General features: G+C 44.6%; 2 protein-coding genes across 3 annotated transcripts in view; one reads left to right on the forward strand and one right to left on the reverse strand.

Annotated features, from left to right (window-relative positions):
* Positions 1–619: 619 nt before the first annotated feature.
* LOC120053237 (phosphatidylinositol phosphatase PTPRQ-like) lies at positions 620–20,954 on the forward strand. The gene is made up of 37 exons (XM_039000382.1): positions 620–827; positions 1,250–1,411; positions 1,501–1,680; positions 4,177–4,284; positions 4,392–4,673; positions 4,881–4,989; positions 5,070–5,343; positions 5,594–5,790; positions 5,955–6,109; positions 6,277–6,422; positions 6,577–6,745; positions 7,514–7,652; positions 8,147–8,535; positions 8,624–8,899; positions 9,024–9,175; positions 9,308–9,449; positions 9,569–9,850; positions 10,005–10,222; positions 10,359–10,521; positions 11,510–11,628; positions 11,711–11,897; positions 12,019–12,260; positions 12,432–12,501; positions 12,669–12,827; positions 12,955–13,273; positions 13,387–13,460; positions 15,102–15,201; positions 16,588–16,716; positions 17,424–17,450; positions 17,680–17,761; positions 17,851–17,941; positions 18,052–18,128; positions 18,280–18,414; positions 18,514–18,639; positions 19,620–19,901; positions 20,066–20,189; positions 20,280–20,954. The coding sequence occupies exons 2-37, from the start codon at positions 1,279–1,281 to the stop codon at positions 20,315–20,317; spliced, it is 5,895 nt and encodes a 1,964-aa protein (XP_038856310.1). The 5' UTR covers positions 620–827; positions 1,250–1,278; the 3' UTR covers positions 20,318–20,954.
* Positions 20,955–21,513: 559 nt separating this feature from the next.
* Positions 21,514–27,243, reverse strand: part of LOC120053955 (IQ motif and SEC7 domain-containing protein 3-like) — a 45,204-nt gene continuing 39,474 nt past the window's right edge. The window contains exons 12-15 of one of the 2 annotated variants that reach the window (XM_039001285.1): positions 25,292–25,450; positions 25,046–25,141; positions 24,922–24,965; positions 21,514–24,146 (exon numbers count right to left, since the gene is read on the reverse strand). In XM_039001285.1, the coding sequence (XP_038857213.1) occupies positions 23,688–24,146; positions 24,922–24,965; positions 25,046–25,141; positions 25,292–25,450 (758 nt within the window). In that variant the 3' untranslated portion in view covers positions 21,514–23,687. The remainder of the gene's footprint in view (positions 24,147–24,921; positions 24,966–25,045; positions 25,142–25,291; positions 25,451–27,243) is intronic. The other variant, XM_039001287.1, reaches the window with a different exon arrangement.

Raw genomic sequence — 27,243 nt, forward strand, 5'->3', positions numbered from 1 at the left:
GCATCTGCTTCATCTGACCACTTTTTTATAGACCGAGTCACTGGTGCTTCCTGCTTTCATTTTTGCTTGTAAGCAGGAATCAGGAGGATAGAGTTGTGGTCGGATTTACCAAATGGAGGGCGAGGGAGAGCTTTTTTCCCTCTGGTTGCACATTTAACACGTTGATAGAAATTTGGTAGAACTGATTTAAGTTTCCCTGCATTAAAGTCTCCGGCCACTTGGAGCGCCGCCTCTGGGTGAGTGGTTTCCTGTTTGCTTATTTCCTTATACAGCTGACTGAGTGCGGTCTTAGTGCCAGCATCTGTCTGTGGTGGTAAATAAACAGCCACGAAAAGTATAGCTGAAAACTCTCTAGGCAAGTAGTGTGGCCTGCAATTTATCACAATATACTCTACTTCAGGCGAGAAAAATCTAGAGACTTCCTTAGATTTCGTGCACCAGCTATTGTTTACAAATATGCACAGACCGCCCCCCCTCGTCTTACCGGAGTGTGCTGTTCTATCTTGCCGGTGCAGCATATATCCCGCTAGCTGAATATCCACGTCGTCATTCAGCCACAATTCCGTGAAACATAGGATATTACAGTTTTTGATGTCCCGTTGGTAGGATATTCGTGATCGTACCTCGTCTAATTTAATGTCCAATGATTGCACGTTGGCGAGTAGTATTGACGGTAACGGCAGCTTTCCCACTCGCCTACTCCGGGTCCTGACGAGGCATCCGGTTCTTTGTCCTCTGTACCTGTGTCGCTTCCTCTTGCAAATAACGGGGATGCCGGGTGTTTGGAGAATGTCCTTGTTGTAGAAACAATCTGCGTCTAATCCGAGGTGAGTGATCGCTGTCCTGATATCCAGAAGCTCTTTTTTGCCGTAAAATACAGTTGCAGAAACATTATGTACAAAATAAGTTACAAATAACGCGAAAAACCGCACATAATAGCACAATTGGTTGGGCGCACGTAAAACTGATGCCATTTCTTCCGGCGCCATTTTTTGTAACTTTTTGTATGCTTGCTTATTTACTTGTGTTCTCTTATTTTTATTTCTCGTGTTTTCTTTGTTCTACCTTATGATACTTTTAGTATTGCATTACTATTGATTCCTGCATTGTTGGGTTTAGAGCAAGAACTGTACTTGTGCATGTGACATTACAACTAGAAACTTGATTGAAGACTACAGAAGTTGATGAGTAGAGTGAGGTGTGTTACCATGCACTACAGTCTGTCCTCTATACTGTGTGTGTGTTCCAGGACTGTATGTGAGAGAGGAGGTGATAGACATGAAGTCTGAGGAGCTGTCTTACCTAGTCTCTGGTCTTAGTCCCTTCACTGAATACACCTTCACCGTTACCGCAGCTACCACTATTGGAGAGGGTCCTGCCTCACACGTCTCTGAGAAGACCCGCGAGCAGGGTACACATAGATACTGTAAATACCTTATTTAAATAGTGTCATTGTTGTTTATTCTTGTTCTTTATTGTTGTGTGTTGTTGTTGTCATAGTTCCTAGCTCAGTGGTGGCTGTGTCCTATCAGAATGTTAGCTCCACTTCCATCCTGGTCAGCTGGACTCCGCCCCTCTACCCCAACGGACGAATCACACATTACACCCTTTACGGACTCAACCTGCACAGCAACCAAGCCCTGCAGAGAGTTACACACAACACCAGCATACTGCTCACAGGTAACTCACACACATGCTGTATGTACACATATACACACATGGTACAGGCCTGGTTCAAGCCTGTGAAGATGTATTGGTGTTAATCTGCTTGCTGTGTGTTTCAGGGCTGGGGTAGTATACAGGTTATAAGCTGCTTGCTGTGTGTTTCAGGGCTGGGGTAGTATACAGGTTATAAGCTGCTTGCTGTGTGTTTCAGGGCTGGGGTAGTATACAGGTTATAAGCTGCTTGCTGTGTGTTTCAGGGCTGGGGTAGTATACAGGTTATAAGCTGCTTGCTGTGTGTTTCAGGGCTGGGGTAGTATACAGGTTATAAGCTGCTTGCTGTGTGTTTCAGGGCTGGGGTAGTATACAGGTTATAAGCTGCTTGCTGTGTGTTTCAGGGCTGGGGTAGTATACAGGTTATAAGCTGCTTGCTGTGTGTTTCAGGGCTGGGGTAGTATACAGGTTATAAGCTGCTTGCTGTGTGTTTCAGGGCTGGGGTAGTGTACAGGTTATACGCTGCTTGATGTGTGTTTCAGGGCTGGGGTAGTATACAGGTTATAAGCTGCTTGCTGTGTGTTTCAGGGCTGGGGTAGTATACAGGTTATAAGCTGCTTGCTGTGTGTTTCAGGGCTGGGGTAGTATACAGGTTATAAGCTGCTTGCTGTGTGTTTCAGGGCTGGGGTAGTGTACAGGTTATAAGCTGCTTGCTGTGTGTTTCAGGGCTGGGGTAGTGTACAGGTTATACGCTGCTTGCTGTGTGTTTCAGGGCTGGGGTAGTGTACAGGTTATAAGCTGCTTGCTGTGTGTTTCAGGGCTGGGGTAGTATACAGGTTATACGCTGCTTGCTGTGTGTTTCAGGGCTGGGGTAGTATACAGGTTATAAGCTGCTTGCTGTGTGTTTCAGGGCTGGGGTAGTATACAGGTTATACGCTGCTTGCTGTGTGTTTCAGGGCTGGGGTAGTATACAGGTTATAAGCTGCTTGCTGTGTGTTTCAGGGCTGGGGTAGTATACAGGTTATAAGCTGCTTGCTGTGTGTTTCAGGGCTGGGGTAGTATACAGGTTATAAGCTGCTTGCTGTGTGTTTCAGGGCTGGGGAAGTATACAGGTTATAAGCTGCTTGCTGTGTGTTTCAGGGCTGGGGTAGTATACAGGTTATAAGCTGCTTGCTGTGTGTTTCAGGGCTGGGGTAGTGTACAGGTTATACGCTGCTTGATGTGTGTTTCAGGGCTGGGGTAGTATACAGGTTATAAGCTGCTTGCTGTGTGTTTCAGGGCTGGGGTAGTATACAGGTTATAAGCTGCTTGATGTGTGTTTCAGGGCTGGGGTAGTATACAGGTTATACGCTGCTTGCTGTGTGTTTCAGGGCTGGGGTAGTATACAGGTTATAAGCTGCTTGCTGTGTGTTTCAGGGCTGGGGTAGTATACAGGTTATAAGCTGCTTGCTGTGTGTTTCAGGGCTGGGGTAGTATACAGGTTATAAGCTGCTTGCTGTGTGTTTCAGGGCTGGGGTAGTATACAGGTTATAAGCTGCTTGCTGTGTGTTTCAGGGCTGGAGAAGTATACAGGTTATAAGCTGCTTGCTGTGTGTTTCAGGGCTGGGGTAGTATACAGGTTATAAGCTGCTTGCTGTGTGTTTCAGGGCTGGGGTAGTATACAGGTTATAAGCTGCTTGCTGTGTGTTTCAGGGCTGGGGTAGTATACAGGTTATAAGCTGCTTGCTGTGTGTTTCAGGGCTGGGGAAGTATACAGGTTATAAGCTGCTTGCTGTGTGTTTCAGGGCTGGAGAAGTATACAGGTTATAAGCTGCTTGCTGTGTGTTTCAGGGCTGGGGTAGTATACAGGTTATAAGCTGCTTGCTGTGTGTTTCAGGGCTGGGGTAGTATACAGGTTATAAGCTGCTTGCTGTGTGTTTCAGGGCTGGGGTAGTATACAGGTTATAAGCTGCTTGATGTGTGTTTCAGGGCTGGGGTAGTATACAGGTTATAAGCTGCTTGATGTGTGTTTCAGGGCTGGGGAAGTATACAGGTTATAAGCTGCTTGCTGTGTGTTTCAGGGCTGGGGTAGTATACAGGTTATAAGCTGCTTGATGTGTGTTTCAGGGCTGGGGTAGTATACAGGTTATAAGCTGCTTGCTGTGTGTTTCAGGGCTGGGGTAGTATACAGGTTATAAGCTGCTTGCTGTGTGTTTCAGGGCTGGGGTAGTATACAGGTTATAAGCTGCTTGCTGTGTGTTTCAGGGCTGGGGTAGTATACAGGTTATAAGCTGCTTGCTGTGTGTTTCAGGGCTGGGGTAGTGTACAGGTTATAAGCTGCTTGATGTGTGTTTCAGGGCTGGGGTAGTATACAGGTTATAAGCTGCTTGCTGTGTGTTTCAGGGCTGGGGTAGTATACAGGTTATAAGCTGCTTGATGTGTGTTTCAGGGCTGGGGTAGTATACAGGTTATAAGCTGCTTGCTGTGTGTTTCAGGGCTGGGGTAGTATACAGGTTATAAGCTGCTTGCTGTGTGTTTCAGGGCTGGGGAAGTATACAGGTTATAAGCTGCGAGTGGCTGCATCTACTGCTGTAGGAGAGGGCTCTCTGTCTGACCGAGACGATATCTTCGCTGTCACACCCGAGGATGGTACCTGGCACACACACATACATACACACACCCCCACCCCCACCTCTCTCATTATGTGGGTTTCATGATAGAGAGTCCAATGTTATCCCTCTCTCTCTCCCTCTCAGAACCTGACTCCCCACCCATAGGATTAACAGTGGTAGACACCTCTCCTTCCACCACCACCCTCTCTTGGTCGCCCCCGGAGAGAGCCAATGGGGTGATTCAACAGTATGAGGTCCTGTACGAGAACCAATCATATGTGGCAGTGTTGAACAGCTCTGTCCCCAGAGTGACTTTGACAGGGCTGATGCCGTTCTCCTACTATAACGTGTCTGTCAGAGCATACACACGCCTCGGACACGGGAACCACACCTCAGACACACTCACTATGCTGTCTGGGGAGGACGGTGAGTCTACACACACACACACACACACACACACATACAGTACATACAAACACACACACCACTCTCCGAGTGGTTACCCACTTCTACATGCAGTGAAACAGGACAAATATAAGCACCCCCCCTATTTGACCTTTTATTTCACACACACACAAACTAGGCACATGCACACACTTACGCCTCATTTTGAAGTGTGTGTGTACCCTCTAGTACCGGGAAGTCCTCCCTACGGCCTGTCCTATGAGTCCGTCAGTCCCAATGAGGTGAATGTGACCTGGGAACCCCCCCTAGTGCCCAATGGAGTTATCACGCACTACAGGTACATTTCTGCATGGATTCTGGATGTGTACTTTCTCATGATGAAAATAAACTTTAAATTAAGTTTGATTTGATTTACAGCCTTGAGCTGCGAAACTCTTCCCACTTCCTCAACCTGACCACACCCATTAGCCACGTCCAGATCACTCACCTAAGGAAGTTTGCGCAATACACTCTGGTGGTGAAGGGACACACACGAATGGGCCCTGGAAACCACAGCAGTGACCCACTCAACATCACCACACTGGAGGATGGTGAGAGCCTCTCTAACACACAAACACACCCCAGAACCACCGCAGTAAACCACTATACATCACCCCAATGGAGTGAGGGATCTGGGGTAAGAGGGGGGAGGTAGAGGGAGACCATGGTTAGGGTCATTGTGTTTCAGGTGGCCGTGTAGTGGACTATGGTGGACCACAGAAGGTTCATCATCACCTCCTCTCACTTCCTTTCTGTCTCAAGTCTTCCTGATCCTCTGACAGAGGTCAGGGGCTACCACAGTGTTATTTAACAACATCAAAACCATCACTTCTAACCAACCAGCTTTGCTTACAGATGAGCCAGCAAGCAGACGCTATTTCCAATGATCAAGGAGCGTTTAGCTAACGTTCTCTCCTTCTTCCAGTCCATTTCCCCTAGCAACCTGGTTGGTCTTAAATAATAGGAAGTGTGTTTCAGACCCAGACACTCCCCCTCAGTTCCTGTTAGCCAGGAAGTTGTCAGACTACGAGGTAGAATTGTCATGGGAACCGCCGAAAGAGGCCAACTCTGAGATCCTCTACTACATAGTCAAAGTCTGGTGAGTTTTATTTCAATATTGATCGTTAGTTTGAAACCAACTGCTGATGTGATGTTGAAAAAGGAGATGTTGAGGGATGAGGCATTCTGATTGAAGCATGAATTACAGCCTCCAACATGGTCTCCAACATTCTTCTTCTTCCTCCTTCCTTCTCTCGCTTGTAGGAATGAGTCATCTGAGGTGTGGCAGAATGTAACAGGTACAGCGGTAGTGGTCAACGTTGACTCAGAAAGTCGCTTCAACGCCTCTGTCTCCAGCTGGACACGCCTGGGGGACGGGGGAGTCCTCATATACATCAGCTTCAGTATTATTGACACAGGTACACACACACACATATACGTATGGCAAGCACGCATGCACAAACACTCACACACACAAACCTTTGAGAAAATCTTGTAGTCCCAACTGAACATGCCTCCAGTTTATTTTTAGTAAACACAAGTGACATGCAACTTGCACCAAATCACTCCTGCAATTCTCTTCCAGTGCCATTTGACCCACCCCAGAATCTGTCGTTGGTGAACCTGACATTTTCTTCAGTGACCGTCCTCTGGCAACCCCCCACTCAGCCAAATGGAATCCTCCTTCACTATACTCTGTACTACTCAGACAATACCACTGTCACGGAGCAGGTGAGTTATACAGCATTACACTGTGTACTACACAGACAATAACACTGTTATAAAGCAGGTGAGTAACACACACACACACACACTGTATGCTCATGTGTAAAAGTGTGTTATTTTCTACTGTAAAGGCATTGTTTCTCTCTCTCCTCTCCATCAGCGTATCCCAGTGTCAGAGCTGGACCCTGTCTCTCTGGGGGAGGACCTGTCCTACTGTCTGTCTGGCCTGAGAGGAGGACAGAACTACAGCCTCTGGCTGACCTCAAGCACCATGCAGGGGGACGGAGGGGTCCGTACTGATCCTTTAGACCTACTCACCCCAGATGGCGGTCAGTTTCACACACACACACACACACACACACACACACACACACACACACACATACACACACACACACACACACACACACAGAGTCTGCACTGTTTTTTCCAACCTCTTGTTGAACTTGATAAAATCACGTAAAAATTCTGCGATTGAAGTGTAACTTTCAGCTGGCTGGTAAAAGGAGGTAAGTCTGTCAGTCTGACAAACTGGCCCTTTTTGTCCCTCCGAGGCCTCCGTACCTCAGACAACCAGTTTGTATCTCCTTTTACTGAACCCTGTGGAAGTTCACTCTTTGACCTGTTGGATATCTGATCATGTCTTATATTCCAAACAGAGCAATGATACAGGCATCCAGTTCTTTTGTAAACACTTTGGCTATCAACAATGTCACAATGCTATCAACATACATCCAGTAGAGATGTTTCATCATGTAGTTTTGTGAGTAGGTCATTATCGTATTCGTGTTAGTAGTTTAGTCTGTAGCTTAAGATGCAGATGAATCATTTTCAAATGGCAGTATCTGGATGATCACAAGAAGTAGCAATGTTCCTGTCAAATAAATTATGTAGATAAAAATAGTAGCTTTTGTGTTATTCAAAAGAAATGTAATTATTGTTCCTATTTGACGATGATCTCTTTGTTTTTATGTGATTTTGGGAAAAATTGTGTAGACAGACTGCTGCCTTCATCTGACGTGTAATAGTGACTGCCTCTTGTTTCGGTCTGAAGATGTCTCTAATACTGACTGTGTGTCTCTGCCTCTGTGCTCCAGCCACGGGACCTCCAGCTCACCCTGCCTCTCCTGCCCTGCCAAGCCCAGCAGGGCTCACTGCCCTGGGCTCAGACACCCACACACCGCCCTCTCTCCTCCACCCATCCATCCACTTCACCAGCCTCTCAATCTGCCTTCACTGAGGTCTCCCCTCCCTCCTTATATCTTCCATCTCTGCGTCTCTCCTTCTTTCCATCCCTGTTTCCCCTGGTGCACATGCTCAGTTTGCTCTCTCCATATGGTCAGACTCAGTGACCGGAACTTAGAGGATGGACACCGGAAGTGGGTGTGGCCAGGATGAGTATCTGCTATTCAAAATGTCTCTGTTTTTTTGTTTCTCGATTTGAAGTTTCTCTGGTCAAAGTTTTCTTGTTTTATTCCACACTGAGGTTATTCTCTCCATATGACTCATGGGGTGATGATGATGTTAATGATGACGATGTTGTTAATGATGATGATGATGACGAAGTGCTGTTTTATGTTTGTTGGTGTGTTTCTCTCCCTGGGGTGGCGCCAGTGTTTGATTGGTTGATGTTGCTGGTTTGGGTGTAGATGTAGTATTATGTGTATATACAGCATAAATAACCTGTAGTGTTCTTCTAGTGCTGGGACTGAGTCTGAAGAATGATGTAGTTCAGTCAGTGATACTAATTCCCCCTCTCTCCCCACAGTTCCCAGTGATCCGGTCCACAATCTCAGTGCTCAGATCTTCAGTTCTACAGCCATCATAGTAAGCTGGGATCCCCCTATGGAACCCAACGGACGCCCCTTCTACTTGCTCACCCTGCAGGAAGCAGGACACCCCCAACCTCCTAAACCTCTGAACCCCTCTTACCCTAACACCAACCCCCCCGGACCCCCCACTGTCAACAATACCATCACCAAGACAACCAACGATAACGTCTTCCTGTTTACCAAACTCAGGAAGTACTATCCCTATGTCTTCACCGTTACCCCGGCAACCAGCGCCGGCCCGGCCCACAACCACACCAGCCTGCTGCATGTGAGGACTGATGATGATAGTGAGTCTACAGACACACACACACACACACACACAAATGCACACATGTGCATACACATACATACTATTAACCCACTCTCTCCCTCCAGTTCCCAGTTCAGCTCCAGTGCTGGTGTCCAGTAGGAACCTGTCGTCCTCCTCTGTGTCTGTGGTGTGGCAGCGCCCCCTGGAGGCCAACGGAGAGATAACAGAGTATTCCCTCACCATGTTCGGCCCTGGCGGCTCCAACACCACACACACCCCCAACACCACCCTCACACTCACACAGCTCCTGCCCTACACAGCCTACAACCTCTCCATCACCGCAGCCACCCGCAAGGGCTCCGGACCCCCGCTACTACTGATGCTGCACACAGATGAAGCAGGTCATCTTTAACCTCTCACCTTTAACCCCTACTAACCTCTAGCCTCTACCCTACCATAACCCCTCCAACTGCTGCTTCATACAGACGAAGGCCAGTAATGTACTCTAACATTGTGTTCCACCAGGTCCGATGTCTCCTCCCCGGAACCTGTCTCTGTATAACCACACAGCCTTCTCTGTGTGGCTGACCTGGGAACCCTCTCTGGAACCCAATGGTGTGGTCACAAACTACGGCTTCAGGATCTGGGAGATTAACACAAACACAATCAGATATCAGGTACTGCACACATACAAACACAAACACTCACAAAGAAACATTAACATTTTTAAACTGGAGTGCTGCAACTTTGCTATGTTCTGTCTATAAGATTTCCTAATTTTTCTCTCTCTCCCTCTCTCTGACTCTCAGAACTCTACAGGTCCGTGGACAGAAGGACAGCTGAGTGGGTTCAGGCCTCACAGCTCCTATGAGATCAGTGTACTTAGCTACACCAGAGTGGGTCATGGAGACCAGTATAGCACTCCTGTGTCCTTCACAACCAATGAGTCCGGTATGTATGTGGTATGTGTGTGTGGGTATGTATGGTTGTGGAACTAGAAATCAAGTGCCATATGCGTGTGGAATTGGCTATTAATCCTTTTGCATAAACCCTGTGTCTCCTGGCCCCAGTGTCTGAAGTGGTGGGTAACCTATCCTGCTCTGGTCTGGGCTGGGACTCTGTGTTTCTACACTGGGAGCCTCCAGCCAACCCCAATGGACTCATCCTGTACTACCAGGTCCAGGTGGACAGACACTCAGACTCACAGTCATACATACACCAGGCTGACACAAACCAGTATACGGTCAGTGGGCTGGCGCCGGACGCAGAATTCACACTCACCGTAACGGCTGTCAACTCTGCCGGCCCAGGAGACCAGGTCAACTGTACTGCCCACACACACCCCGAGTCAGGTACACACACACACACACACACACACACACACACACACACACACACACACACACACACACACACACACACACACACACACACACACACATGTACACTACACCAGGAGACCAGATGAACTGTACCAACTCAACCCACTCTTATATCCTCCTGCAGTTCCTGGTGTCCCTCGATTCCTGAGTGTGTCAGAGACCACGTCCACCAGCGTGACGCTCCAATGGGCTGCTCCCCTCTCTGCTCTGGGCATGCTCACTGAGTACCGCATCACCGTGCAGCTGCTGTCACCTGACTGCCTGTCCAACACACCCCTTTCTGAAGCCACACACCTCCCAGAGCCGAGCCCTTCCCTGGCTCCAGGCTGTGTGGATCAGGAGGTAATTTTACCTGGATATCTGAATGTAAATGTTGTTGAGCCACTGTGTCGTACATCTGTCTACATGTATATCTGCAGAATACATTTCCTAACATTGAACTCAACATCATATTCATGTTCATGATCTTCCTGGTCAGGTGTTGGTGTCAGTGAATGGTTCTGATGGTGGTGAGGGCAACAGAAGCATCACTCTCCAGTCTCTGGCCAAGTACCGCCTCTACCGCTTCAGAATCACAGCCCTTACTAATGCTGGGCCAGGAGAACACACACCCTGGAGATACACACACACACTGGCTGGGAGTAAGTACACACACCCACGCACGCACGCACACACACATACAGTCACATCCAAAAGGATTGGAACCCTTGACAAAGATGAGCAAAAAAGACTGTGCTATATTGTATGCTCCAAAAAAATGAGAAAAATCGATTATTTTATACTAATACAATGTACTAATACAATGGTGAATGTGCATAAAGATTACATAATTCAGATATGACATAATTGTTTTAGACTACAGTGCGCGACATGGTTCAATTAGCCAATAAATCAGCACAATCTACATTGTTGTTTTTTTCTAATTGCCGGCGTCTTGGAGCTAGAATTAGGATAATGAATATTGTGCTAATGACGATACAAAAAAATATTCAATGTTGAGACCAGTTGAGCCCTGTATAGCACCACAATACACATCAAAATACAATAAACACATTAAACTACACATTAAAACACACATTATTATACACAACAATACACGAAAAGCAAAACATAATCAGTAGGGGAGCGGGTCGAGAGTTTCAAGTTCCTTGGTGTCCACATCACCAACAAACTATCATGGTCCAAACATACCAAGACAGTCGTGAAGAGGCCACAACAAAACCTTTCCCCCCCAGGAGTCAGTTAAGAACAAATTCTTATTTACAATGATGGCCTAGGAATAGTGGGTTAACTGCCTTGTTCAGGGGCAGAACAACAGATTTCTTCCTTGTCAGCTCAGGGATTCAATCTTGCAACCATTTGGTTACTGGCCCAACGCTCTAACCACTAGGCTACCTGCCGCCCACATTTATTCTACAATGTAGAAAATAGTGAAAATAAAGAAAAACCCTTGAATGAGTAGTTGTGTTCAAACCTTTGACTGGTACTGTATATATTTTTTTTTAATTAGCATACAGTCTTATTTTATCATCTTTATCAAGGGTGGCAATAATTCTGGATGTGACTGGAAATACAAATACCTACACACCCAGGCAGTATGTGTATATTTATACCTGTCTCTCCCCTCAGACCCTGATGCCCCTCCCAGCAACCTCTCAATGACCATGTCCTCCAACGGCCTCCGTATCGAATGGCAACTCCCAGATGTGATTACCGGCCCCACTTCCTACCTCATAGACGTAATCTCTGTGAGTACACATGCACACACACACTCAAAGAATAATGAGAAAAAAGGAGTTTCTTACATCTGTATGTTGTGTTGTTGTTCAGCTGGATAGCGAGGGGTTAAACCAGTCTGTAGTGCGCGGCCCAGAGGAGCTGAGGACTGTAGTTGTGTCGAACCTGACTGCGTTCACTCGCTACTCTGTGACCGTGACCGCCTTCACTGGACGACTGGAGAACGCACGGCGGGACGGACAGGCCACTGAGCCCACTGTCATCAGAACAATGGAGGAAGGTGAGGAACCCACACATACAGTAATACAGTAGCTACTTTATTCAACTGCTAGAAGGTAGTTAAGCACTCTCTCTCTCCTCCTCCTCATCCTCCCTCCATCCCTCTCCCCTGCTCCCTCTAGAGCCCAGGGATCCTCCTAAGAACGTGACCCTCCAGGTAATTCCAGAGGAAGTGACCCGTGTGTTTGTGACCTTTGCCCCCCCGGAGGAGCCTAATGGGAATATCAGTTCCTATACGGTGCTGGTCTACCGCCAGGGCCAGCTAGAGATGACCATCAACCGCCTCATCGTGGTCCAAAACGAGAACCGCACCCTGACCGCAGTCATCGACGGGCTGAAGGGAGGCTACAACTATAGTATACGGGTGAGGATCTCACACACACACACACAGGCACAACTACACAAACACATGGTTCACAACTATAATATACTGGTGAGGAACACACACAGTGTCATAGAACAATTGTGCTTTCTGAAAAATTATTCTCACCATTTGAAACACTCCGACCAACTCTCTCTCTTCTCTCACACACAGATTGCAGCGGTAAACGGAGCAGGTTTAAGCCCACCCAGCTCAGAGGTTCAGATCACTACAGGGATCAAAGGTACAGTGCTACATAAACACTACATAACCCATTCATAATCCCTACATAACCCCTTTATAACCCCAACAGCCTTAGAAACTTAGTCATAGGGGGTGTCATATTGTGAATATATGTGTATGCACTACGAACACTTCATGATACAGAAATGTGTGTGTGTGTGTGGGTAGCTCCTGCCAAGCCCACCCAGAGACCCCAGGTGGTGCTGGACCGAGGAGGAGTTGCCATGGTAACTTCCAGAAGCATTATTGTTCGCATGCCAGCCTGTTTCTACAGCAATGACAACGGACCAATCAGCAGCATCCAGGTCATCATGTCTGAATCTGGGGGTACGACATCACACACACACACACACATAAACACACATCTATCACACAGAAAATATATCTTGAACTAAAATATGTAGGAGCCACTGCTATAGGTCTAGTCTGACATCTGTCTGTCTCTCTGTCTCAGTGATGGACAGCATGAACCTGACCAACTGGAAGACAGCATTTCTCTCTCGTTCCGCCCCCTACCTAACAGACAATGGCTTCCCCAACCCACTCTGCGTGAGGGACCGTATGAGCAGGGACACACAAACCAGCAGACTCACTTTCTCACGCATTAGACACAGCATTGTGAGGGACAGGGTTCTGGAACATAGAGACTCAGGGGGGGAGCGCATAGACCACCAGGATGATCATTATGTCATCGGAGAGAAGGACAACTGTCTGACTGAAGAGTACAGTAACACACTCTGTAACGGACCCCTCAAACCAAACACTGTCTACGTGTGAGTATACACAACACAAACATGTAAACACATACACGTGCACATAGATATAAACACATACACACACATACGTACAAAGTTTAATACAGTGCATGTCTTTGTCTGTGTGGCAGGTTTAAGTTCCGAGCCACCAACATCCGGGGCCAGTACACAGACTCTGACTACTCTGAGCATATCAGAACAGCAGGTAAGCACTCCTCTTCTCTCCACAAACATCTTTCCTCTCCGATGATTAAAACGGATTAAACAACACCACTCTCACTCCTTCATTTGAATTTTTTACATTTTAGTCATTTAGTAGAGGCTCTTATCCAGAGCAACTTACTGTTAGTGCATTCATCTTAAGATTACTAGGTGAGACAACCACATATCTCAGTCACAGTAAGTACATTTTTCCTCAATAAAGTAGCAGCAAACTCAGAGCTAGTAAGTTTCAAGTTAATGTCACATGCACAAGTACATGAAACGTATTTCTTGCTCTAAACCCAACAATGCAGGAATCAATAGTAATGCAATACTAAAAGTATCATAAGGTAGAACAAAAACACACAAGAAAAAAGAAGAAGAAGAACACAAGAAAATGTGAAACTATATACAGGGTCAGTTTCAATATCATATTATTTTCAATGTGCAGAGATACTGGACTAATGGAGGTAGATGTGTATAGTCAGTGCTTGACTTTGACTGAAATAGGTTCCTGTCGTGCAGAAAATCTCCCCCCTGCCAGAATCCCACCTCCCCTTCTAATTTCCTTAATTTTGTGGCTAGAGTCAAATACTTTCTGTGACACACATCAGAGTCAAATACTTTCTATAGAACAAACGTCTCGTCAGGATAGGCAACCGAAATTAATAATAAATGTATGTATGTTATATTAAACATAGAGGAGGGAGTCAAATGTTGGGAAGCAATAAACATTTCAGAACAACTATGGCTGAATTATTATCCTTACACTTTGAAACATACTAGTCGAATAAGACATGGGAGAGATGACGAATTTTGGCAAAGAGATTTATTTATAGACTAATACAAAATCAGTAGCGGATTTAGTTACGGGCGACATGGCCAGCCGCCCAGGGCTGCATCTTGCCGGGGGCGGCACCGGGCGCCATGCAAGCTAGACCGCCAAATACACTTGAAACAAATAGCCAAACCGAAAACTGCAGACAAAAATGCTTTCTTCTACTATGTCAGTGAAATGTAGGCTAAACTGACAACGGAGTGAAGAGCAGAAGTCTCAACTAGCAAACAAGTCGCAGCAATGAAGAACGCGAAGAGGGGGAGAATTCTGGCATGGGGGAGATTTTCGGTACAACACCTGTTCTCATTTTGGGTGCCGGTACTGTTTATATTTAGGTGCAGGATCTCCACGATACTTTTGAGCTAATATACTATAAGAGGAACAGGAGCTCAATCAGAGTAAATTATGATTGTATGTGAGTGTGTGGACGTGTGTGTGCTGTAGAGTTAGTATAAATGTGTGTGCATGACATGCGTGTGTTGGAGTGTCAGTGTGCGTGAGTGTGTAGAGTCCTGTGAGTATGCATATACACAGTGCAAAAATAAAAACTAAATGCAAGGGTCAACTCACATAGTCCGTGTAGCCATTATGTTAGCTATGTCTTGTGGCTTGGGAATAGAAGCTCTTCAGGCATCATCTTTACGACTGTGCGTGGTTGAGTGGACCATTTTAAGTCCATAGTGATTTGGACACCGAAGAACTTGAAGCTCTCGACCAGCTCCATTGCAGCCCGTCAATGTAAGTGCAAGTGTTAGTTCACGAAAGGCTTCTTTTTTTCTCTTCCCCTCAACCCCTCCTGTCTGTCAGTGGATGGGTTGTTGACCAGAGATGAACAGATCATTCTGGGAGTTCTCCTCTCCTTCTTCCTGGCCCTGCTGCTCATCCTCATCATCTACGCCTCTGTCAGGTAAACTGGTTACAGCTGATGCCTCTAGTTATGTAGTTTTTTCTTTTTCTATATATCTTTTCTTTTTTTAACTTTTTAAAATTATTATTAACAAATATCAACAAACAAAAGAGGAATAGTCACATGCAAACAAGCATACATACAAATGATTTACATTGCCAGGAATCCTAAACAAACAAATCATATTCATTAATAATACAAGTTTTAAATGCCTTTTTGTTTTTCATTTTAGTTAAAGTAGTGCCATATTGTTTAAATTAATTTATAAAGTGAAAAAAGTTAGGTTTTGAATTAGAACATTTGCATTTGTGAATATGAAATTTACCTAGTATTATTAGCAGTTGAATTAAATATACTACATCTTTACATCTTTATATGTCAGAATTTCTGAAATAAATCATTATATCAAAACCGTTAAAGTACAACCGATCCTATTTTTTTTGTAACAAAATTCTGTATGTCAATAGCAAAAATGTGACTATAAATACAGGCAAAAAACAAATGCAAAATGGTCTCCTTCTCCATTCCACAGAAATCACATTTATAGTCAAAATTCAGCTTGAATCTTTTCAAAACATGTTTCACAGGATAAATTCTATGTAACATTTTAAATGAAACTCCCTTTACCTTGTTACTGATACAATATTTGTTAGCAATTTTCCATGCTTTCCCCCATTGTATATCACCATAGATATTTGACCAAAGGAATCTTGCTGAGGGAATTGTAGTATCACAAACAATATTCCTAATCTGTTTATTACTACATTTATCTTTGATGTTAATTTGCCAAAGAATATATTTTCATGTAAATCTATGTTACTTACATCAACCACAGAGGAATTTAAAAGAGATACAACCCCCCTTGGAATCGCATCAAAAACAATTGCATATTCTTTCGGGGTTATTGGAATTTTAAATGTATCAAGAAATTCCCCATATGAGAGTAGATATCCATCCTCATTCAGTAACTGACCAACCAAAATAATTTTATTCTCAAACCAGTTACGGAAAAAAAGAGACTTACTTTTAAATCATATATCTTATATGTTGTTCCATATAAAGTATCTGTGAGGGGGGAAATTGTGTTTATACGCTAACATCCCAGCTAAAATTGCCTGCTTATGGAATTTGGCCAACTTTACTGGGATTTTATCAACATCAAAATTACATTGAAGCAAACATTCTAAACCACCAACAGAGTCAAATAAATACTTAGGGAAGACATTCCAAATACTGTTCTGGTTCTTAACATACTTCAGAATCCAATTTATTTTAAAAGTATTATTTAGAGTATTGAAATCTAAAACCTCAAGTTTTGTAGTTTAAACCCAGCCAGCCATAGTCAGTTGTGTCAGAGTGATTGACATGTTCCTCATCCAATGACAGGATCCGTCAGCGTCAGAAGGAGGGCGGAACCTACTCTCCCCGGGAGGCGGAGATTATAGAGACCAAGTTTAAACTGGATCAACTGATTGCTGTGGCTGACCTGGAGCTGAAGGAAGAGAAACTACACCGGTCAGTGTGTGTATGCCTGTGTGTGTCTTTTTCTCACACATACACACTCCCTCTCTCTCATTCATACACAACTTCACAAAGGTTTACCCACTAACATTATGCTCACTCTGCCTCTACTACTCTACCTGCATGCCTACAGAATGTGCATGGCTGCTGCTAACACACGCACACACACACACACACACATACACGCACACTACAGTACACACATAAACACACACACCACCACACACAGGCTGTCTGTGCTCTCCACTCTCACTCTAACCCAGGGTTTTCCAAACTCGGTCCCTGGGACCCCAAGGGGTGCCCGTTTTGGGTTTTGCCCCAGCTGACTCAAATGATCAACTAATCATCAAGCTTTGCTCCAACTCCTCTCTCAAACTCTCTCTCCAGGTATTCCTCCTTCTTCTTTAGACGGAAGGAGATATTTGTCATCCAGTAAGTTGTAATGGGCAGTGTGTGTAGCCCTTCAAGTGTGTAGCACTCAGTGTGTGTAGCCCTTGTTATATAGCACTCCATGTGTGTGTTGCTGTGTTGCATTGCTACAGTTGGCAGTGTGTATTGTTGTCTCTCATGGCTTTAGTCTACTGAAGTGCTGTTCAGTGTGCCAGTCTGTCTGTAACTGTAACTACAGTAATGGAAAGTAAAGTCTGCTGTACTCACAGTGTACTGGTGTGACTCATATTGTTCTGTCAACTCTGTTTCAGACTTCTCAGCTACAGAAAGTCTCTCAAGTAAGTCACCTAATGAGTGTGTATGTTGTTCTATGTGTACATTATGTGAGTTTGTTGGGCAATAATAGTTGGATTTGGATTGCTGCCCTGTGAAGGATTTATCTTACCCCCACCTCCTGTTTGTTTGATCTGTTTTTTCATATATGGTTTATGCATTCATGTGTGAGCTGTGCCAAGATTTTCCTCTTGTAGGACAATAAACGTGATTCTGATTATCTCTGTCTCTCAGGCCGGTCAATAAGAAGTCTTTCCTGCAGCATGTAGAAGACCTGTGTGCCAACGAGAACACCAAGTTCCAGGAAGAGTTTGCAGTATGTAACTCTAACCTCTGACCCCTGTGAAAACCTGTGTGTGCGTGTGTGTGTATGTAGATTGACAGCGTTAACCCTGTCTTCTCCAGGAGTTGCCCAAACTGCTGCAGGATCTGGCTACTTCAGACGCTGACCTTCCCTGGAACAGATCCAAGAACCGCTTCACTAACATCAAACCCTGTATGTACACACACACACACACACACACACACACACACACACACACACACACACACACACACAGTGAGCGTAACACACACACACAGCCTAACACATTCTCTCCTCTACAGACAACAACAACCGTGTGAAGCTCTTGTCTGAACCTGGCATGCCTGGATCTGACTACATCAACGCTAGCTTCATCTCAGTGAGTCACACACACACACACAGAGAGAAAAGAGAATACTCATGCTTTCAGAGCTCACATTTCTAAACACCCCAACGTTTGTGTTTACTACAAAACTGGAGACCTGTGACCTACTCTGTTCTGACTATAATATTCTTCCTCTCCCCCTTAGGGTTACCTGTGTCCTAGTGAGTTCATAGCGACCCAGGGTCCTCTCCCCGGCACTGTGGCTGACTTCTGGAGGATGATCTGGGAGACTCGCACACGAACCATCGCTATGCTCACACAGTGCTATGAGAAAGGAAGGGTAAGGACTGGACCAAGGTTTTAGTAGTGTCAGGGTCGTATGTCTGTTTAGATCCGGTCACCAATTTTGTGTGTGTGTGCTGTGTGTGGGTGTGTTTAGATCCGGTGTCACCAGTACTGGCCAGAGGACAATAAGCCGGTGACAGTGTTTGGGGACATCATCATCACCAAGCTGACAGAGGACGTTTATCCTGACTGGACCGTCAGAGCTCTCAAAGTGGAGCGGGTAACACACACACACATACATACAGTGCATTCGGAAAGTATTCCACACACCCTTGACTTTTTTTCACCTTTTGTTAAGTTACAGCCTTCTTCTAAAATGGAATAAATTGTTTATTTCCCTCATCAATCTACACACAATACCCAATAATGACAAAGCAAAGAGAGATTTTTAGAATTTAAATAAGATATATTTTTTAAATAAATTAGCAAAAATGTCAACTGTTTTGGCTTTGTCATTATGGGGTATTGTGTGTGGATTGATGAGGGGGAAAAAAACTAGTTTATCCATTTTAGAATAAGGCTGTAACGTAACAAAATTTGGAAAAAGTCAAGGGGTCTGAATACTCATCGGGACATGGACTCTACAAGGTGTCAAAAGTGTTCCAGAGGGATGCTGGCCCATGTTGACTCCAATGCCCTCCACAGTTGTGTCAAGTTCGCTGGATGTTCTTTGGGTTGTGGACCATTGTTGGTTGATACACTCAGGAAACTATTGAGCGTGAAAAATCTAGCAGCACTGCAGTTCTTGACACAATCAAACCGGTGCACCTGGCACCTGCTGCCATACTTCGTTCAAAGGCATACTTCGTTCAAAGGCACTTCAATATTTTGTCTTGCCGATACAGCCTCTGAATAGCACACATACACAATCCATGTCTCAATTGTCTCAAGGCTTAAAAATCCTACTTTCAATTGTCTCCTCCCCTTCAACTACACTGAAATGGATTTAACAAGTTACATCATTAAGGGAACATAGCTTTCACCTGGATTCACCCGGTCAGTCTGTCATGGAAAGAGCAGGTGTTCCTAATGTTTTGTACAATCAGTGTATATTTGAGTACCTCAGAGTAAACAAGTTCAGAGTTATCCTCTTGACAATAAAATCATTATTCTCTCTCTCCTTCTCTAACTCCCTCGCTCTCTCTCCCTCTGTCACTCCTTCTTCCCCCCCTCTCTCTGTCTCTTCCTTTCTCCCCCTAGCATGGGGACTACATGGTGGTTCACCACTTCAACTACACCTCTTGGCCAGAGCATGGCGTACCAGATTCCAGCACCACACTCATACAGTTTGTTAGAGCCATCAGAGCCAACAGGCATGAGAACACCACTATAGTGGTGCACTGCAGTGCTGGCGTGGGCAGGACAGGAGTGTTTATAACGCTGGATCACCTGATCCAACACGTCAGTGATCACGATTTTGTGGACATCTACGGTCTGGTGGCTGAACTACGCAGTGAGAGGATGTGTATGGTGCAGAACCTGGTGAGAAATATGGATTTATACAACATGTATCATAATATAATGAAATATTCTTACTGTGATATGGATATGATACTTCATAGTATGATCTAGTTTCACCATGTTTTCCTTGTGCATTCAAACCTGCCAGACAGAATCTTAGAGAGTCTGTTCATGCATGTCCCCAGGCCCAGTATATGTTCCTACACCAGAGTACTCTGGATCTGCTGAACAGTAAAGGAAACAGCCAGTCCATCTGGTTCATCAACTACTCTGCTCTGGAGAAGATGGACTCACTGGAAGCTATGGAGGGTGAGCACACACATATACAAGAACACACACTAGCATACACATACGTCATAAACGCACATTTCACATATCTACTTTTTTGTGCTCTTGCAGGTGATGTTGAGCTGGAATGGGAGGAGACTACGATGTAAAGGCTGAGAACTTATCAGTCAACTTCACACCTGATGAACACACACCTATCCCTGGGTCATGGGGCCAAATCCTGGACACACTGACTGTTTGTCAGATGGATTGCTCCACCAGAGATAGAGAAAGAGGAGGGAGAGATGATAGAAAGAGATTGAATTGTGTAGTCCAAACAGAGTAATGTTTCCTCCAGCTTCTTTGGGAACACAAGTTGCCTTTTTTCTGGCAGGAGGGTCAAAACAACACAACAGAAACTTAGTTGTTTACCTGGCCTGAATCATCACACCATTACAGTCCTCGTGGAGTCCTGCATCTTTTGTATAAGTCCACAGGCAGAAAAGAGAGGGATATATATCACACATGGAAGTTTACAGGTATCTTGCAATAGTCATTCCACTGTGTATTTCATTGGATTCTTGTATCATGTTTTTGTATATTAAGTTTTTCAGCCAAATAGTGTTGTCACTGTGTTCATATGTTTGCTTCGCTGTGTTACTACGTTCATATCACGTGTTGCTATGTTTGTCATTGTAATTGGGGGGTTTGAGGTATAATGTATTTGTGGGGTGTTCTTGTGTATTTGATGTATTTTGTTCCACATCTGTGTTTTGGACCAGAAGTAAAATCAACTCCACTACTCACCTACTCTGTCTGTGTGTCTCAGTGAGCTGTTTAGTTTATAAAAATGACACCCCAAAAAGAGTGAAGCAAGAAATACACTGAGAATCTCACTGCCAATAGACTGCTGATACTGTAGGTACTTATCACAGTGGGAGGCCGTTCCTTCTCTTGCTAGAACAAAAGCGGTACCTGCCGCGTGCCGACCCGGTAGCGACAAACCTATGCAATGCTTGTCAGTGGCCAACAGCTTGACTTGGAGCCAATCAGAAAGCACTTGGAGCCAACAAAAAAAATTACTTGGACTTGGAGTGACTTGACTTGGAGCCAACAAAAAAAAAGCTAAATCTGGGGGCCTTCTACAAATATAGAATTGTGACCATAACCAATACGCATGGATATGCATTGCCAAACAACGCTACTGCCACCTTCTGGTTTGGAGTATTTTAACAAGGCTGAGGACTTCCAAAGTCTTTGCTGTGTGAACACAAAAGAGATTGACTGCCGACACTGTTCAGAGGTGCTAAGTCATGTCGGCAGGCAAACCTTTCACACACACAAACAGACAGACAGGACCCAGGGCTCAAGGCAGAGTACAAACTACTTTATTATGTAATTCTCTTCAAACAGAAACCTTTAGAAATATTCCATTAGTAAACACTGTAATTGTTATAAACATGATATCTTAGTAAATACTTAATGTGACGGTGCACAGGTGCTCTCTTCAACAGTGTAAGACATCTCCAAGATGGATGCAGGACAGGCGAGCCAGACTCAGGGTTAGGGTGATATGTTAGGGCTTTAGAACATGCTAAAATGTCTACTATGACTCCTGCTTGTTTTCCACTAAACCATCTAGCTAATGCTAACGCTAGTGTGATCATAGCTACAGTATAGCCCTTTACACAGAGCTCTAATTATGATAATGTGTCATCATCTCTGTGTGTGTCTCTCGTGGTAACAGTGGGGTGCTGTTGCCCCCATAATCTGAAAAACAAATAGATTTCCACCTCTCTGTACAAATACACACATCGGCAGTCCGTCCATTCCTTTTACATTTTATATATATATATACCACCTATATACTGTGCACATATCCAGTATTCCGATATACTCTAATAATATGGTGCAACACGAAGAAGATCAGCCTCAGTGGGTCACCACATGTCACAGCCCTCAGAGAGAGGGGAAGGGAAGGAAGAGATGTAACAACACTCTATAATAATAATAATGAAACATATTCAATATTCTGATAAACATACTTAATAAGTAATTTTGTGGTTTAACACTCTGTGTGTGCATGTGTGTGTACTGTGTGTGTATATACATTCCTATGTGACATGCAGTCCAGTGGAGAACAGGTGAGAATGGGTAATAGTTAACCCTTTAGGGATTCAGAAAGTGAGATTGAATATTCAACAGGACAAATTAGATATAACGTTAGAACATTACCAGTTAATAACATACAATGTTCATGTTATTACTGATCAAACAATAAGTTAGAATGTTGAACAGTTTGTCGTCAGTACTGGTATATTCCTGAGTGTGAGGCTTGGACCAGTGTAGCAAAACCTCAGAGAATAGATCAATGGTATTCGCACACACATGCAAAGAAGCACACACAGACACACCCTTTCACACGCACATACACTGGCAGACCCTCATACTCTCAACACACATGCACACGCAGATATGATAATCAGGGTAGAAGTCAGACATTACGAATAGAAATACAGATTGTAATCATCTATAAGCCAGGAGTTAGGAGAAACAGTCTTCCCTCCCTGCTACTCTGACATACTCACTTCTTCCCTCCCTGCTACTCTGACATACTCACTTCTTCCCTCCCTGCTACTCTGACATACTCACTTCTTCCCTCCCTGCTACTCTGACATACTCACTTCTTCCCTCCCTGCTACTCTGACATACTCACTTCTTCCCTCCCTGCTACTCTGACATACTCACTTCTTCCCTCCCTGCTACTCTGACATACTCACTTCTTCCCTCCCTGCTACTCTGACATACTCACTTCTTCCCTCCCTGCTACTCTGACATACTCACTTCTTCCCTCCCTGCTACTCTGACATACTCACTTCGTCCCTCCCTGCTACTCTGACATACTCACTTCTTCACGATCAAAAGTATTATAAGCATCTCATTATCATATTTTACCACACATCACCAAAACATAGTGTGCTAAAGAGGAGGGCTAAAACCCTAGATGATGTTGATGATGTCATTGAGGTGACCTGTCTCCATGTCCAGACAGCTCCACACATGGAGGAGATCTGTGTGTTCCATCAGCTGTGTGACATAAGGGCAGGGTTAGAGTCAGGGATCAGGGGGTGAGAGGGGGCATCCTAAATCGTTCTTTCTAAAGTCAGGAACAGATATAGATATGTACAGATGACACTGTGTCACAAGAGCTGTACGATTAGAAAATCTCTGTTTAGAAATGTTGTCAAAATGACATCCTATTCAAAAATACACATGAAATCATTAGATTACTTTGATTTTATATTGATTTGAATCCTCTCCATTATCTCCCACTCGCTTTATCGGCTTATTCCCTTTCTCTCAGCCGACTTCCTTCCCGCCCGCTTTCTCTTCCTCCCTTCCTCGTCTCACCTTTTCTCTATCTTTGTCTATGAGTGTTTGTGTTGTGTGTGTTTCACCAATACAGTACATGGCTATTTAACAAAAGGTCAGAGGGTGCATGATACGGTGTGGTAGGGTCAGGGGTGAGGGGTTGATATGTCAGACGAGGCTGCGGGAGCCACTAGAGTTGCGTCTGCGGAGGGGGTGAGGCAGGGTGTGTGAGAGAGGGCAGGGGGAGTCGGGGGGGCAGTACTGGTGGGGGTGGTTGTAGGGGGGAGGAGGGGGAGGCAGAGGGGGCTCAGATCCCTCTCTGACCCGTACTGGCGTGGACATCGCTGATTGGATGAGGCGGTGGTGGGAGGCGGGGCTTCCTTGGTTGAGGAAAGCTTCCATTCTCCCACGGCCGCTCTGGTCCATGACGATCACCTTGACGATCTGCTGGCATTGGATGAGGGTGTCTGGGCGGAACTCTCCGGGGTGGGTGGCACTTAGCATGGCTGGTGCTGCCAGAGCCAGTTGGGTGGAGTCAGGACTGGTCACATGGTAGGTCTGGAGCAGCCTATCAGGGCTGGGCTGGGTCATGTGGTAGGTCTGCAGCAGCCTATTGTGAATTGACACCTAGTTTAGAAACAGCCAGAGAATGGCATGAGGAGTTACCAGCCTGAATGCAGCCTACAGCAGCCCTCTGGTGGGTTAGATACACTGGCAGCATGCAGGCATGCAGGGAGCGAGCGCATGCTAACACACACACCAGCCCAGAGACACACCTGTGTTTGTGTGGAAGGACGTTTCAAGGTCAACATTTGGGCTCCAGTGGGTGGGTGTGAGTTTGCGTGCGTGTGTGGAGGAGGAGGAGTGTGTGTGTGTGGAGAGGGATGAGTGTGTGGGGGGAGATGACACAGAGGGCATGGTGTCTCCCCAATACAGAGATATGCAATGCTAAAGGACTGACTAAGAGTTAGGGGTTGGGGCTGCTAGGTCTGTAGAGAGGGTATTTAGAGCGGAGGAACTGGGCTTGAGTCATACATGTGCATGCATACACAGACACACACGTACATTAACTCTGAGTCTTGCTATGGAGATGGTTTTCTAGCAAGCCAGCAGGGCTTAGAAAAGCTTATGATGGCTGGCAGGCAGATGTTGTGTTAGCAGGAGGCTAATAGCTAACTCCCTACTAGCAGGAGGCTAATAGCTAATAGATAACCGTGCATTGGCAGGTGGCTAATAGCTAATTACTGGTCTCTGTTAGCAGAAGGCTGATGGCTAAACAGCTGTGTTGCTATGAGGCACACAGAGCTGGAGGGAGCTGAGGAGGGTCTCCCTACTCCTCGCCTGTGTGCATCTTTGCTAACACACATACACTTACCTGAGGCAGAGTGTGTATGTGACTCACCTCCACAGTGTTGTTGCCAGTCTTGTCATACAGATCTTGCTGAGCTGAGGGGAGAAACACACAAGTGACACTCAGAGACACAGCATGATGTGTGGATGCTAGTCGCTAACTTTGTGTTTGTTACCAGTGGGCGATCCTGTGTGTCGACTGAGTGTGTCCATCTGTCCTCCATTGGTGTGGGGGGTGTGAGTCTGCACCCCCTGTTCTCGCTCCAGCTCCCCTACAGACAGCGAGATATGACCATATAATTACATAAAGAGCCTGCTTGTGTGTGCGTGTGGTGTGCGTGCGTGCGTGTGGCGTGCGTGCTTATGCGTGTGTGTGTGTGTGTGTGTGTGGTGTGCATGCGTGCGTATGCGTGTGTGCTCACATTGGATGTGTATCTGCTCCATCTCGTTGACCTCAGTGATGGACTCACGTAGCTCCTCTGTGAAATTCCTGAGCTCCTCTCCGCTGGGGGAGCAGAAACTCACCAGCTGCTTCTTCTCTGAAGAGAACGGACTCAACATGGTGATGCCATGAGCATAGTCTGGACACACACACACACACACAAAAACAGTTAGCTATGTAACTAGAATGGCGATGTCATGGGCATAGTAGGACACTGGACAGACAATGTCACTGCTCATAGTTAGCTATGTATGGAGCAGTACAGTGTAATAGCATAGTATAGTAGTAGTAGTAGTAGTAGTAGTAGTAGTAGTAGAGTAGTAGTAGTACTAGTAGTAGTAGCAGTACTTTTAGAGTAGTAGTAGTAGTAGTAGTAATAATAGTAGAGTAGTGGTAGTAGTACTAGTAGTAGTGGTAGTAGCGGATTAGTAGTAGGAGTAGCAGAGTAGTAGTAGTGGCAGTAGCAGAAGTAGTAGTAGTAGTAGTATAGTAGTAGTAGTAGTAGTAGTAGTAGCAATAGTAGCAGTAGTAGTAGAGTAGTAGTAATAATAGTAGAGTAGTAGTAGTACTAGTAGTAGTATATTAGTAGTACTAGTAGTAGTAATAATAGTAATAGCAGTAGTAGAGTAGTAGTAGTAGTAGTAGTAGTAGTAGTAATAATAATAGTAGAGTAGTAATAATAGTAGTAGCAGAGTAGTAGTAGTAGCAATAGTAGTAGCAGTAGTAGAGTAGTAATAGTAGTAGTAGCAATAGTAGTAGCAGTAATAATAGTAGTAGTAGTAGCAATAGTAGTATCAGTAGTAGAGTAGTAATAATAATAGTAGAGTAGTAGTAGGTGTAGGTGTAGTAGAGTAGTAGTAATAGTAGTAGTAGTAGTAGTAGTAGTAGTAGTAGTAGTAGTAGTAGTAGTAGTAGCAGAAGTAGTAGTAGCAGAGTAGTGGTAGTAGTAGTAGTAGTAATAATACTAATAGTAGAGTAGTAGTAGTAGTAATAGTGGTAGTAATAACAGTAGAGTAGTAGTATTAGTAGTAGTAGTAGTGGTGTAGTAGTAGTGGTAGTAGAGCAGTAGTAGTAGTAGATGTCGTGTAGTAGTAGTAGTAGTAGTAGTAGATTATTAGTAGTAGTAGTAATAGTAATCGTAGTAGCATAGTAGTGGTAGTAGTAGAGTAGTAGTAGTGATAATAATAGTAGAGTAGTAGTAATAGTAATAGTAGTAGCAGTAGTAGTAATAGCGGTAAAGTAGTCTTAGTAGCAGTAGTAATAATAATAGTAGAGTAGAAGTAGTAGAGTAGTAGTAGTAGTAGTAGTAGTAATAGTAATAGTAGTAGCAGAGTAGTGGTAGTAGTAGTAGAGTAGTAGTAGTAGTAGTAGTAATGGTAGTAGCAAAGTAGTGGTGGTAGTAGAGTAGCCGTAGTGATAATAATAGTAGAGTAGAAGTAGTAGAGTAGTAGTAGTACTAGTAGTAATAGTAATAGTAATAGTAGTAGCAGAGTAGTGGTAGTAGTAGTAGAGTAGTAGTAGTGATAATAATAGTAGAGTAGTAGTAGTAGTAACCGTAGTAGCATAGTAGTGGTAGTAGTAGAGTAGTAGTAGTGATAATAATAGTAGAGTAGTAGTAATAGTAATAGTAGTAGCAGTAGTAGTAGTAATAGCGGTAAAGTAGTCTTAGTAGCAGTAGTAATAATAATAGTAGAGTAGAAGTAGTAGAGTAGTAGTAGTAGTAGTAGTAGTAATAGTAATAGTAGTAGCAGAGTAGTGGTAGTAGTAGTAGAGTAGTAGTAGTAGTAGTAGTAATGGTAGTAGCAAAGTAGTGGTGGTAGTAGAGTAGCCGTAGTGATAATAATAGTAGAGTAGAAGTAGTAGAGTAGTAGTAGTAGTAGTAGTAATAGTAATAGTAGTAGCAGAGTAGTGGTAGTAGTAGTAGAGTAGTAG

The sequence above is a fragment of the Salvelinus namaycush genome, chromosome 9, assembly GCF_016432855.1.
Source record: "Salvelinus namaycush isolate Seneca chromosome 9, SaNama_1.0, whole genome shotgun sequence".
In the NCBI taxonomy this organism is placed as follows: domain Eukaryota; kingdom Metazoa; phylum Chordata; class Actinopteri; order Salmoniformes; family Salmonidae; genus Salvelinus; species Salvelinus namaycush.

Coding starts and splice junctions, on each gene's coding strand:
- LOC120053237 (XM_039000382.1), top strand. CDS start 1,279: ATGAAGTCTGAGGAGCTGTCTTACCTAGTCTCTGGTCTTAGTCCCTTC. Junction 8,536..8,623: donor TGTGAGGACTGATGATGATA/GTGAGTCTACAG, acceptor CTCTCCCTCCAG/TTCCCAGTTCAGCTCCAGTG. Junction 18,129..18,279: donor TCAACGCTAGCTTCATCTCA/GTGAGTCACACA, acceptor TCTCCCCCTTAG/GGTTACCTGTGTCCTAGTGA.